Here is a 13,024-nt window from a genome sequence, read left to right on the forward strand (position 1 = left end):
ACCCACAACTGTTGACGGACACTGCCATATTAGCAGACCATTTAAAGGCAGCATTCAAGTAAGAAATGTCTTCTTATTAAAGCAATAGCTGTTATTCAGTCCAGAGCAGTGAGTAATTTTCTGCTATTATTTTATTGTTTGGGTCATATATTAACAGCGTAGACAGTGGTATAGGTACTGTATATTGGCAAAAGTTTGAGCAAAGCATGTTAACTGTTCTGTCGTGGCCTGCACAGATGAGCACAGAGCACGATTTACAGCCCTAGCCTTAAAGGAGACGAAAGCAGTGGATTTATTGATTTATTTACTGTATATTACACTGCTGCCACACAGATCTAATATAAACATGCGATTTCTTTCTCAGCTGTTTACCTTCACAGACATAACCGACTGTTTTTGAAACTCCTGTGTGTTTTTAACAAACACTGACAGTTTAAGCGCAATAAGACTTGAAAGAGAACTTAGTTTAGTACTCAAATGTCATGTGACAGCAGCTTTCTGTTTGCGTGTTTCGGATGCGTGTGATCAGAAAACCCTATATCAGAAGTTTAAACTAATATGGCTTTAAAGATAGACATGATCATCTAAACCAAACAGAGGTTTTTTAGCAGAGTACCTGAGGAACGAGCTATGAAGGCACAGCCCTATTCTGGAAAAAAGGGGCGGGGAGCAGCAGCTCATTTGCATTTAAAGAGACATGAACAAAAACGTGTTTCTGCTTCCACTCAAAACAGGCATTTTCAAAATTATATAATAAATGATCTGTGGGGAATTTTGAGCTGAAACTTCACAGGCACATTCTGGGGATACCCGAGACTTATATTACAACTCAAGTATTAATCTATTTTAAAACCATTAAAAAAAAAAAATCATACTGACCCCAAATTTTGAACAGTAGTTTACATACCTCTGCTTTCCTCTCCAGTAGAGCATTCAGGCCTTCTGCTTTCTCTGCACCATTACAGCTGTGCAGTCGGTCTGCTTTCCGCAGCAGGGCCGTGAGCTCATCCACCGGTTCCTGCGGTGGTTTTCGCTCATCATCACTTTCCTCGTCCTCGGAATCTGTCAGTGCAGTCATATACCTGTAGCACACAGTAGAGAAGGCAGTGAGCTTATAGCTGTTGTTGTGATGAAACTGGCTTCTTTTGAGTCTGAAACTTGCTAGACCACAAAAGTTTTAGCTGTATTTTATAGGATGAAACTTGCGTTTATTGCGTTAAATGTATTTCGGAAAACTGAAGTGACTCTTTAAAGGAATAATTCACCCAAAAATGAAAATTCTAAATTCTAAAAAAGGCTATGTAGATGAGATGTTTCTCCATCGGTTCACCTGCTCACCAACGAATCCTCTGCAGTGAATGGGTGTCATCAGAATAAGAGTCTAAACAGCTGATAAAAACATCACAATAATCCACAAGTAATCCACACCACTCAAGTCCGTCAATGAACACCTTTTGAAGCAAAAAACTGTGTGGTTGCAAGAAACAAATCCACCGTAATATTTTTTGTCTTGTCTGAATCAGGAGAGAAATATGCACAGATTAAGCACTGTTTACAAACGAAACCAGTCCAAAACTATTCTAAACAAAATAGGTCTTTTAACAAGAAGAAGGACATTTTTGCCAGAAATGGCATTGATTGATGGACTGTAGTCATTGGATTACTTGTGGATTACTGTGATGTTTTTATCAGATGTTTGGACTCTCATTCTGACGACACCCATTCACTGCAGAGAATCCATTGGTTGAGCAAGTGATCTAATGCTTAATTTCTCCAAATGTGTTCTCATCTTAATCTTGGATGGACTGAGCATGAGTAATATTCAGCAAATTTAATTTTTGGCTGAACTATTCCTATAAATCAAGACATAAAAACGGACCCAAGTACATTGATATTACAGAGGCAAAGTGGATTTTTAAATGCTTTATGGTATCTTTAACCTAAACGATACCTTTTTGGGAAGCTCAGGCCACGACAATAGAAATGGATATGCATTCATAAAGTGTTTGCATGCAAAACATCCACAGGATCTGTGCACATGTGAAGCAGGCAAATTAATTGTTTACTGGGATTGTCGGTTTCAGGCTGACACCTGAAGGCTTTCATGTAAAAACACTGTGAGGGTTGTTTATTTTTCTTACAACATGGCACGCAATACCTGCCTAACTTTAACAGCCTTCAAAAAAACGTCCCTTTTCAATGACTGTAGGTGTGCGCGAACACTCTCAGCAGCCGAGATGAGTGTGTAAAAACATTAATTACAGGTTAAGGTACAAATGAAAGACTTGAGAAAAAGTGAAAACATAAAAGGCTTCCATTAAGAGCTGGCACCTAAAGCATTTGCGTCATTCATGGTTCGTGAGAACATTCGAGACTTGGAGCGATAGTTCTGCAGGGATGTGTTGGAGCTGGAACCTCCGAGGGCACTTCAGTGTTACATACAAGAAGGAAATCACCCACAGCCCCAGGAATCAAAGAAACGCTCTGTGATTGGAGCGCAAGTGACTGAGCGGCGTTCTAATCTTAACTGAGCACTCTGACAGTATGTTTTTGATTTAAGGGGCTACAGTTACACATCAACTGCCAGAGATCTGAGTCATTCTGGCCATTCTCATCAGTCTGTCTGAAATCATATCATTATCAAACCCTTGTTATGGCTAAACGTATACTGGCAACTCTTGTTCTCCAATGTCATCCAGAACTCAAGTTGAACATCTACAAAGCAGCACAAGCAGGCAACTACAAAATACTAAATTTATTTTTTATGTACAGTGAGGTCAAATGTTTACATACCCCTTGCAGAATCTGTAAAATGTTTATTTTACCAATATAAGCGGGGCCATACAAAATGCATGTTATTTTTTTATTTAGTACTGACCTCTGAGTAAGATATTTCATATAGAAGACATTTCTATGGATTATGTGGATTATGACCCTGTTCAAAAGTTTGATTCTTAATACTGTTTTGTTACCTGAATGATCCACAGTTGTGTTTTTTTTTTTTTCTTTAGTGATAGTTGTTTATGAGTCCCTTATTTGTCCAGAACAGTTAGAGTGCCTGCTGTTCTTCAGAAAAATCCTTAAGGTCCCACAAATTCTTTGGTTTTTCAATATTTTTGCATATTTTAACCCTTTCCAACAATGAATGTATAATTTTGAGATCCATCTTTTCACACTGTAGACAACTGAGGCACTCATATGCAACTATGACTGAAGGTTCAAACGCTCACTGATGCTCCAGAAGGAAAAAACGATGCATTAAGAGCCGGTAGGGGGGTGAAAACTTTTGAAAAGAAAGAAGATGTGTACATTATTCTTATTTTGCCTAAAAATCATATTTTTTTTTATTCAGTACTGCCCTTCAGAAGCTACAGAAGATACTTACATGTTTCCCAGATCTTCAAATTAAAAAATTTCCCCCGCCCCCGCCCGGCTCTTAATGCATCGTGTTTCCTTCTGAAGTTGTCTGGATTGAAGGATGTAGCCACATCCAGGAAAAACATAGTTTTCCACTGGGATTATTTCGATGCCAATCTTTTATCTCACTCTTTGTGTGGCCACCATGAGCAGAACTGTAGGATCAAGAGCACGTTTTACATCCGTCCTCAGCAAAGATCAACAACTGTCAAGGATCTGGCTGCACGCTTGGATCTGAACATTAACCAACATTTCCATCTGTCAAAGCCTTGGTTGCAATTATGAAAATGCCACATGGGGGGGCCGGGGTTCCCCTTTCTGAATGTTTTCATTCATACATTAATTTATCCTCTTAGTCTTTTCATCTGATGAGCATGTTCTCTCAGCGGAGGTGCTAATGAACTGATACCAGAACTAAAGCTCATCTCTATTCTCATTCCAGCACAATTCGCACCCGTCCACTATTTGACTCCTGTTCATCGGCCACATATCACAATGAACTGAGGGTGCAGTGCCTACTCTAAACTTTTGGATGAAAAAAAAAAACCAAAAACAAAAAAACAACAGCATTAAAAAACAACAACAGATATTGCAAAACATAAACCTTGCAAAAAGCTTTTCCATACACAGCTTTTTTTATGCACAGATACAACTGAGTTTTAAAAATGGCCTAGACAGACCCTACAGATAAAAAGTGAAGGTTTGTGCACTTGTTATGGTGATACACCTCCACTGCCCGAACAGAACTGAATAAGTGTTTAATATGCATAACACAGTGTGAAGACTTTGAAAAGGAGAGCTGTTCATGGGAAACATGGTTACCATCCCAACAGTCACCGGCTGTGCACACATTCAGATGACTTCATCAGATGCAGCCCCTGGAGTTTGGACACACAAACCAGTCTTTATTCCTCTGGAATGGTACTAACTAAGTTGGGGGTCAGTAAGTTTTTTTTTTTTTCTTTTTAAAGAAAGAAATTGACATGTTTATTCAGCAAGGACACATTAAATTGATCAAAAGTGACAGTAAATAAATATTTATATTTCACATAATTGCTGTTTTTTTACTTTCTATTTAAAGAATCCTGAACAAAATGTATCAGGGTTTCCATAAAAATATTAAGCAATTCAACTGTTTTCAACAAGGATAAGAAATGTTTCCTAAACAGCAAATCAGCATATTAGAATGATTTCTGAAGGATCATGTGACACTGAAGACTGTAGTAATGATGCTGAAAATTCAGAGTTTCATCACAGGTATAAATTATTTTTAAAAATACACTTAAATATAAAATAATTATTTTCAGTTGTAAAAATCTTCCACATTATTGCTGTTTTTACGGTATTTTTGATTAAATAAATGCAGCCTTAAGATACTTCTTTCTGATAAATAAATAAATAAATATACACATATATCCACACACATTTTATAAGAATAATACAGCAAAATGTTATTACAATATATATAAAAAAGTTTTTTATTTTAATATACTTTAAAATATAATTTATTCCTGTGATGCAAAGCTGAATTTTCATCAGCTGTTACTCCAGTCTTAAGTGTCACATAATCCTAATATGCTGATTTATTATTATCAATGTTAGAAACTTTTGTGCTGCCAAATATGTTTTTGGAACCATGATTCTTTTTTTCAGGATTCTTTGATGAATAACAAGTTTAAAAGAATAGCATTTATTCAAAATATAAATACTTCCTAACAATGTAAATCTATGCTATCACTTTTTATTACTTTTTAACACATCCTTAGTGAATAAAAGTATTAATTTCCTTCAAAAAAGAAAGAATAAGAATTTACTGACCCCAAACGTTTGAACAGTAGTGTATATTGTTAGAAAAGATTTCTATTTTAAATAAATGCGGTTCTTTTTTAACTTTTTATTCATTAAAGAATCCTGGAAAAAAGCATCACAGGTTGTTTTACATCGTAATAATATTTCCCAATATAAACTTTTTTTCTGTATTTTTAATAATAAAAAAAAAAAAAAACGCAGCCTTGATAAGCATTAGAAACGTATTTAAAATACATTATATATATATAATAACTATATATTTTTACTATATATTTTATATTTTATACAGAGCTGGGTAGATTACTTAGAAACTGCAATCTGTTTGTAACACAATCCACTAAATTACATATTTTAGGTAAAATAATCTTTTATTAAAACTCATTTATCACATTAATTTAAATAGGACAATATTGTACAACAGTGATATAAACATACAAAGAGTTTGTTGTTCCATTTGTCATTATTAACAACATGAAGAGCATTAAAACCTTTATTAGGTCAAGGTTTCCCAAACTGGTGTTTGTGAAGGAACTGCATTTTAAAATGATTTATTTTATTTTAATATTTTTTAAAATGTTTAATTATTAGGGGTTTTTTTTGTTTTTGTTTTTTATTATTAAACTCATAAACCTAATAATCCTAATAAACCTAATAATTAATAACATCCTAAAAACATGCAAATGTTACATTTAATAATTATTAAATATTTAATCATTATTAAAATCATGAACAATCGGCAGGTAACCACAATCAAGATGAGGTTTCAAGTTGAGATGAGACCCCACATTAAGTCACAAATAAACTTATTATTAAATATAACAAAGTTTCCTTGCCTGAGCACCTGTGGTCACAGTTCAATCAAACTCTAAACACAATGATTTACCGTCTGCATCTTTAAAAACACTTATACAGCAATACTAGACAACCTCACAGATAAAAAAATATCTCCATTTAGAAGAGCAGTTCATTTAATTACTTCCATCATACACATATGTGATCGGACCTGTCTGCCTCTGTGTAAACAATAACTTTTTTCTACATCTACAGCAATCAAATATAATAAATGGTTTCGTTTTAAACATTCAAGTATTAGCATCCTTCAGCAACAACTAAGGCAAGCTGTGACGTGATTGCACTCAAGCAATGTAACTGTGACAGAAATTACAAGTTCCTACATGAGACAGTAAAAATTAGGCAGTGATAACTCAGCAGTCACTCTTTCAGATTGATCGGCCGGTGCTTTCAAGAGAGACAGAAAGGAGGAAACCGTTTTGACAGATGAGCGCTCCTTTGAAACCCAAGCGGCTTTAAAACCAAACTACACATATGCTCATGAATCAACGCTCTGCGTTGCATTGTGGTGTTAAAACACATCCTGCCTACTCAAAGCAAATCCATGATAACCAAGCAGCACAAAAGTCAGTCATGGTCTAGGAACACTGCAAACAGACGTACAAAAACAATTTATGAAAACTGAACGCCTCAGGTGTTTCCTTTATTTTTCATTTGGAGTATTTGGAGGCAAAGATGCACAAAGCGGCTTAAAATAACATAATTTTGGACATTTAAGGTCCTGGAAAACATAACGTGCAAAAAATAACAATAACTAAAGTTTAATGCTATGAATAACAAAACAGAATATTTCTGAATGGCTTCGGGAGAAGAATTTAGTAAGACTGGAATGGACTTGTAAAGTGCTTAGTGCTGAATTAAGTTAACAGTCGTTCTAATGAATGACTGGAGGCAGTGGAGTTCACCTCGTCTGTACAGACGACACATGATTTGGAACGCTCTCAGATCCCTCACTGAATCACACCTCAACCATGTGCACACACTTTTAATCCCTCTAAAACTCTAAATTGTTACATTTGCCTAGAGCAAGTTTACATACGCCTTACAGAATCTGCAAAATGTTAATTATTTTACCAAAATAAGAGGGATCAAACAAAATGCATGTTATTTTTATTTCGTACTGAACTGAAGAAGATATTTCACAGAAAAAGACATTTACATATATTCCACAGAAGAAAATAATAGTTGATTTAAAAAAAAAAAATGACCCTGTTTTCCCTCAGCCAAAACGATTTGCTCTGGAACAAATAACAGATCAATGAGACCAAAGCCTGTTAGATTTACCCAAAACATATTATATCTTTAATTATATTATGAGAAATACAGCTAGCAGAGTGATATAAGTGGTGAAATGGTTTAAGTTCTGATATCGCTAGAATATAGCACTCCTCTCAGCCAATCATATTTGAGAACCAGAAAGAACTGTTGTATAAACATATACAGTCAAAAATTTACATACACCTTACAGAATCTGCAAAATGGTAATTATTTTACCAAGAGTGATCATAGAAAATGCATGTTATTTTTTTTTAGTACTGACCTGAATAAGATTTTTCACATAAAAGATAATTACATATGGTTAACAAGAGAAAATAATAGTTGAATTTATAAAAACAATCATTTTCAAAAACGTACACTTGATTTTTAATACTGTGTTGTTACATTAATGATCCACAGCTGTGTTTTTTTTTTGGTGTAGTGATAGTTGTTTATGAGTCCCTTGTTTGTCCTGAACAGTTAAACTGCCTGCTGTTCTTCAGAAAAATCTTTCCGGTCCCACAAATTCTTTGGTTTTTTAGCATTTTTGTGTATTTGAACCCTTTCCAACAATGACTGTATGAATTTGACATCCATCTTTTCACACCGAGGACAACTGAGAGACTCGTATGTAATTATTATGGGTCCAGGGGCAGGGGCAGGAAAAACTTTGAATTTGAAGATCAGGGTAAATGTAACTTATTTTGTCTTCTGGGAAACATGTAAGTATCTTCTGTAGTTTTTAAAGGGCTTCCTGTAATAGTTGCATATGAGTCCCTCAGTTGTCCTCAGTGTGAAAAGATGGATCTGAAAATCATACAGTCATTGTTGGAAAGTGTTCAAAAACACAAAAATGCTAAAAAACCAAAGAATTTGTGGGACCTGAAGGATTTTTCTGAAGAACAGCAGACAGTTTAACTTTTCAAGAGAAACAAGGGACTCGTGAACAACTATCGCTAAACAAAAAAAACACAGCTGTGGATCATTCAGGTAACAACAGTATTAAGAATAAAACTTAATACTAAGTAAAAGTTTGAACGGGGTCATTTTCATAAATTCAACTATTACTTTCTCTTGTGGAATATATGTAAATGTCTTTTATGTGAAATATCTTATTCAGGTCAGTACTAAATAGATAATAGTTGAATTTAAACTAATTTGAACTAAATAATAGTTGAATTTATAAAAATGACCCCGTTCAAAAGTTTACTTAGTATTAATTTTTATTCTTAATACTGCATTACTACCTGGATGATCCACAGCTTTGTTTTTTGTTTAGTGATAGCTGTTTGTGAGTCCCTTGTTTGTCCTGAACAGTTAAACTGCCCGTTGTTCTTCAGAAAAATCTTTCAGGTCCCACAAATTCCTTGGTTTTTCAGCAATTTTTGTATTTGAACCCTTTCCAACAATGACTGTACGATTTTAAGATCCATCTTTTCACAATGAGGACAACTGAGAGACTTATATGCAACTGTTACAGAAGTTTCAAACACTCACTGATGCTCCAGAAGGGTAATTTTTATAAATCCAGCTATTATTTTATCTTGTTGACTATATGTAAATGTCTTTTATGTGAAATATCTTATTCAGGTTAGTACTAAATAAAAATAACATGCATTTTGTATGATCCCTCTTATTTTGATAAAATAATAAACATTGCAGATTCTGCAAGGTGTATATAAACTTTTGACCTCAAATGTATAAGTGTTTTTGTGCTGTTTAAGTGCCCCAGTGCATCTACCAACCCAGAAAACATGAAAAAGGATAACCCAGTAACTTGCTTTTGTATGCCTTTTTCTGCAAGTATGTGAAAAACAGTGCATCAGATTTCTGCACGTTTCCACCCATGGCGCCATCTTTTTTTTTTTTTTTTTTTTTTTTTTACAAGTGACAACGGTGTAACAGTTCTAATGCCATGGCAAAAGTTCGAGCAAAGCATGCTAACTGTTCTGTCTATTTACACTATTTAGAGTCCCAGCCTCAGAGGAGACAAAAGAGTAGTGGATTTATTGCTTTATTTACTGTGTATTACGCTGCTGCCACACAGATCTAATATAAACATACATGTTTTTAACATTAACTTTTGTGTATTGGACAGTTTAAGTGCAATAAGACATGAAAGAGGACTTAGTTTAGTACTCACATGCCATGTGACAGCCACTTTCTGTGCGCTCAGAAAATCCTTTATCAGAACTTTAAAATAATTTGTTTTAAAATGCATGATTTCAGAGTGATAGACATGATAATCAAAACCAAACAGATGTTTTAGCAGAATATCTGATGTATGAGCTGTAAAGGCATAGCCCTGTTCTGGAAAAGGGGGCGGGGAGCAGCAGCTCATATGCATTTAAAGACACATGCATGAAACCAGCATGTTTCTGCATCCATTCAAAACAGTCATTTTTAAAATGATATAATAAATGATCTGTGGGTTATTTTGAGCTGAACTTCTCTGACACATTCTGGAGACACCTGAGACTTACGTATTGTAAAAAGGTGCATAATAGGTCTCTTTTAAAGCATCTGTTCTGCAAATTAGACACTGAATTTGACACACACCTACAAAAATACCATTGCACTGGTAAGATGGTTGTAATCAGAGACGCAAGATGGTAGCAGCTCATCTGAAATTTCCCAAAAGTGAAACAGTTTTACTGTCAAAACAAACTAACACCTGACAAACTGCTTATGAAGCTGGATGTGGCATTATATATGATCCACTATGTTCTCAATTTCATTCTGCTTCCATGTATGGGAAGCCCTGTAAATGTGCATACTGATTGGCTGACAGGCTGAAGCCGAATTAACTAAACAAAGAATCTGAAATCAGTTTAGGGCTGATACTTTGTGTAACACGTAATCTGTCAGGTAAAAGCATTTTTTGTCATTCTACGAATAAAAAAAGAAACACCTGCCAGATTGGCATCTCAATAAACTCACCCTCCTTCACTCTCTGCCTCTTCTGAGCTCTGTCCTTCACTTCTAGCTGAGACACCTGCTCTTTTTCTCCTGGCGGGAGTTCGATGAAGGGGACTTGCTTTGCGAGCACTGATATCGTCTCCGCTCCGGCCCCTCAGCTGATCTCTGACGTTGTCCTGCAGGTGCGGAAGTGCATCCTTCAGGGCTTTTACCTCCTCTTTGAGCTCAGACACGCAATGGATCAGAGCACCCAGCCGATCCAGCACCTCCGCCTGGCCCGTTTGCAGACCCAGACGGCCTGCCGTGTGATCTGCATTGCTGCTCAGGTGTAGGACTCTGCCACCACCTGCTCCAATTTTGCGGAAGCAGACAATCGCTAAGCTGATCCCAGCAGCCCCTGCCAGAACTCCCAAAGCCAGAGCCCTGCTGTCCGCTTGAGCCATCCTAAACTGCAAAGACAACAGAAAAACTATATTTTGAAAATAAAATTAAAAAAAAAAAAATAATAATAATAATAATAATAATAATATAATATATATATATATATATAAGATGCTTTAAATTGATCAAAAGTAAAAATAATAATAATAACAATAATAATAATAATAATAATGTTTTGTTATAATAAATGTTTTTTGAGCAGCAAATCAGAATATTAGAATGATTTCTGAAGGATCATGTGACTGGAGTAATGATGCTAAAAATTCAGCTTTGAAATTACAGGAATAAATGACATTTTAAAATATGTTCAAACAGAAAACACTTATTACTATAACTTATAACAGTTCTTACTACAGTTTTTTCTTTGGATCAAAGTTTGAGTGGAATTTTGAGTGCAAATATGAAGAACTGCTGATTTATAAATAAATAAATACATGTGTTCATCTGAAATCTGTGCATTTTTTTGCATTTCAATTCAAAATATTTCAAGCAAAACATGATTTTTTGCTAATAATTTTCAGTTTGAACTCATGGTCATCTTAACAGTATATATATATATATAAAATCTGAATATTAGAACTATAACTTATAACAGTTTTTTTTTTTTTTTTTGCTGTACTTTTGACCAAAGTTTGTGTGGATTTTTAAGTGCAAATATGAAGAACTGCTAAATAATTTGTGATGTTATTTGGTATTTTGGTTTGTTTCTAACTCTAAAACACTCCACCTTGTTTGATACAATTGGAAAATTAATACATTTGCAATAAGATCAAAATATCAAAAGATGTCAAAATGGACAAGTTTACACCCTCATGTAAGCTTTAATTTTATGTCTATCCTCTTCATCAAGTTATACTGAACAACGTTTAGGTGTCTGAGCTTGACCAGAGCATAAATCTAGTCTAGTGAACTTTCACCGAAATATTTCCCCAGATTTCAACACAGGTTTGCAAAGTAATGTATAACAAAAATATGCCCTTATTTTGGAATGTGAATTCATATTATTACTTGTAAATGCATGATTAAACGTCTCCCAGGCAAGTGGCATTTTATCTGTTACACGTTTAGAAAAGCAAAGCAGTAATAACGAAAGCACATACTTATTCTCGTACAGGCTCTCACTTCACTTTAACTATAAGTTTCAAAGTTCAGAACAAATTTTAAACCGCAGCAGTGTTATATTAGATAATCAGCTGTCAAGGTCTTGCGATCTGTCTATACACACACATGTACCGGAGAATAAAAATAGCCTTCTAACAGCATCACAGCAGCAAACATCCATTAACAAAAACATCAAACAAAAGTATAAATCAGCGACATTTTTATAAAATAGCAGCTTTTTACCTGTTCAAACTGTCCTCTCCTGAGCGCAGCGGTGCGTCTGCAAAAACAGTCCGTGTCACTCCAGTGCTTGATACTGAACGTTCCGCCCTGATAATGCAACCATATACAGTACAACTTCAGTTACAACGTACGGTCGAAAACCCTTTGCGGAAAAGCGAAGGATGTTTAACAGTGAGAAGAAGTAGCTATTTCATGATTATCTAACAAAAGTGGTGGACGAATGCAAGAAAAAAAGACTACATCAGTTTCTATTAGGAAAAGTACTGCGACTTCACCAGGGTATCAGATGGTCTTTTATATATAATATAAAATATAACAAATATAATTTGAAATTACACTCTCAAAAATACATTTTTGATGCAATATTCAGGTTTTACATAGGAATCCTAAAACATGGTACATGCATGTTTTTGTTTTCATGGGTTTTCCTTTAGGTAGCAGCCATCGTATACTTTGTACTTTGAATATTGTCTCTGTAAAGATGCACCATCATTAAAATTGTAAAATTGCAGCTGCATGTTAATGACCTGAGGAGGCCAAGATTCAAAGTTCATTGAAATCACTCATTAACAGAGTCAAACTTGCAGTCTGCATGTGCACTGTTAATATATACCACTTTACAACGTCAAAAACATACTCCAGAACAGACTTGCAGAAAATGCACAACTAAGTTAACCTCAAAAACAGGCCCCACATGTCATGCATTTAAATAATCTGTAATTTACTCTACAGTTGCATAAATAATCTCTTGAACACAATTGTGTATGCATAGCCTATTTAAAAATAAGACCAAAAACGCTAACCATCAAAGAAATGTTAGTGGTCAGTTAAAGTTTGGAAAACTTACAGTAACGGAGCAGATCTGTGGCCTTCACTGCTGTGGAGCTCAGTGCTTTGGTGTATTTCTCTCTAGTCTATATAAACACAAATATCTGATCAACCTTGAACTATGATTTCTGTTTCAGCTGCTGATTGGCTTTGAGCA

At 34.9% G+C, this 13,024-nt stretch overlaps 1 protein-coding gene across 1 annotated transcript in view; it reads right to left on the reverse strand.

Moving 5' to 3' along the window:
- LOC127174917 (regulator of microtubule dynamics protein 2) overlaps nt 1-12,921 on the reverse strand; it is a 42,644-nt gene extending 29,723 nt beyond the window's left edge. The window contains exons 1-4 of the mRNA XM_051125602.1: nt 12,887-12,921; nt 12,040-12,126; nt 10,276-10,703; nt 908-1,082 (exon numbers count right to left, since the gene is read on the reverse strand). Of these exons, the coding sequence (XP_050981559.1) occupies nt 908-1,082; nt 10,276-10,697 (597 nt within the window). The 5' untranslated portion in view covers nt 10,698-10,703; nt 12,040-12,126; nt 12,887-12,921. The remainder of the gene's footprint in view (nt 1-907; nt 1,083-10,275; nt 10,704-12,039; nt 12,127-12,886) is intronic.
- Between the last annotated feature and the right edge of the window lie 103 nt (nt 12,922-13,024).

The sequence above is a fragment of the Labeo rohita genome, chromosome 13, assembly GCF_022985175.1.
Source record: "Labeo rohita strain BAU-BD-2019 chromosome 13, IGBB_LRoh.1.0, whole genome shotgun sequence".
NCBI classification, from domain to species: domain Eukaryota; kingdom Metazoa; phylum Chordata; class Actinopteri; order Cypriniformes; family Cyprinidae; genus Labeo; species Labeo rohita.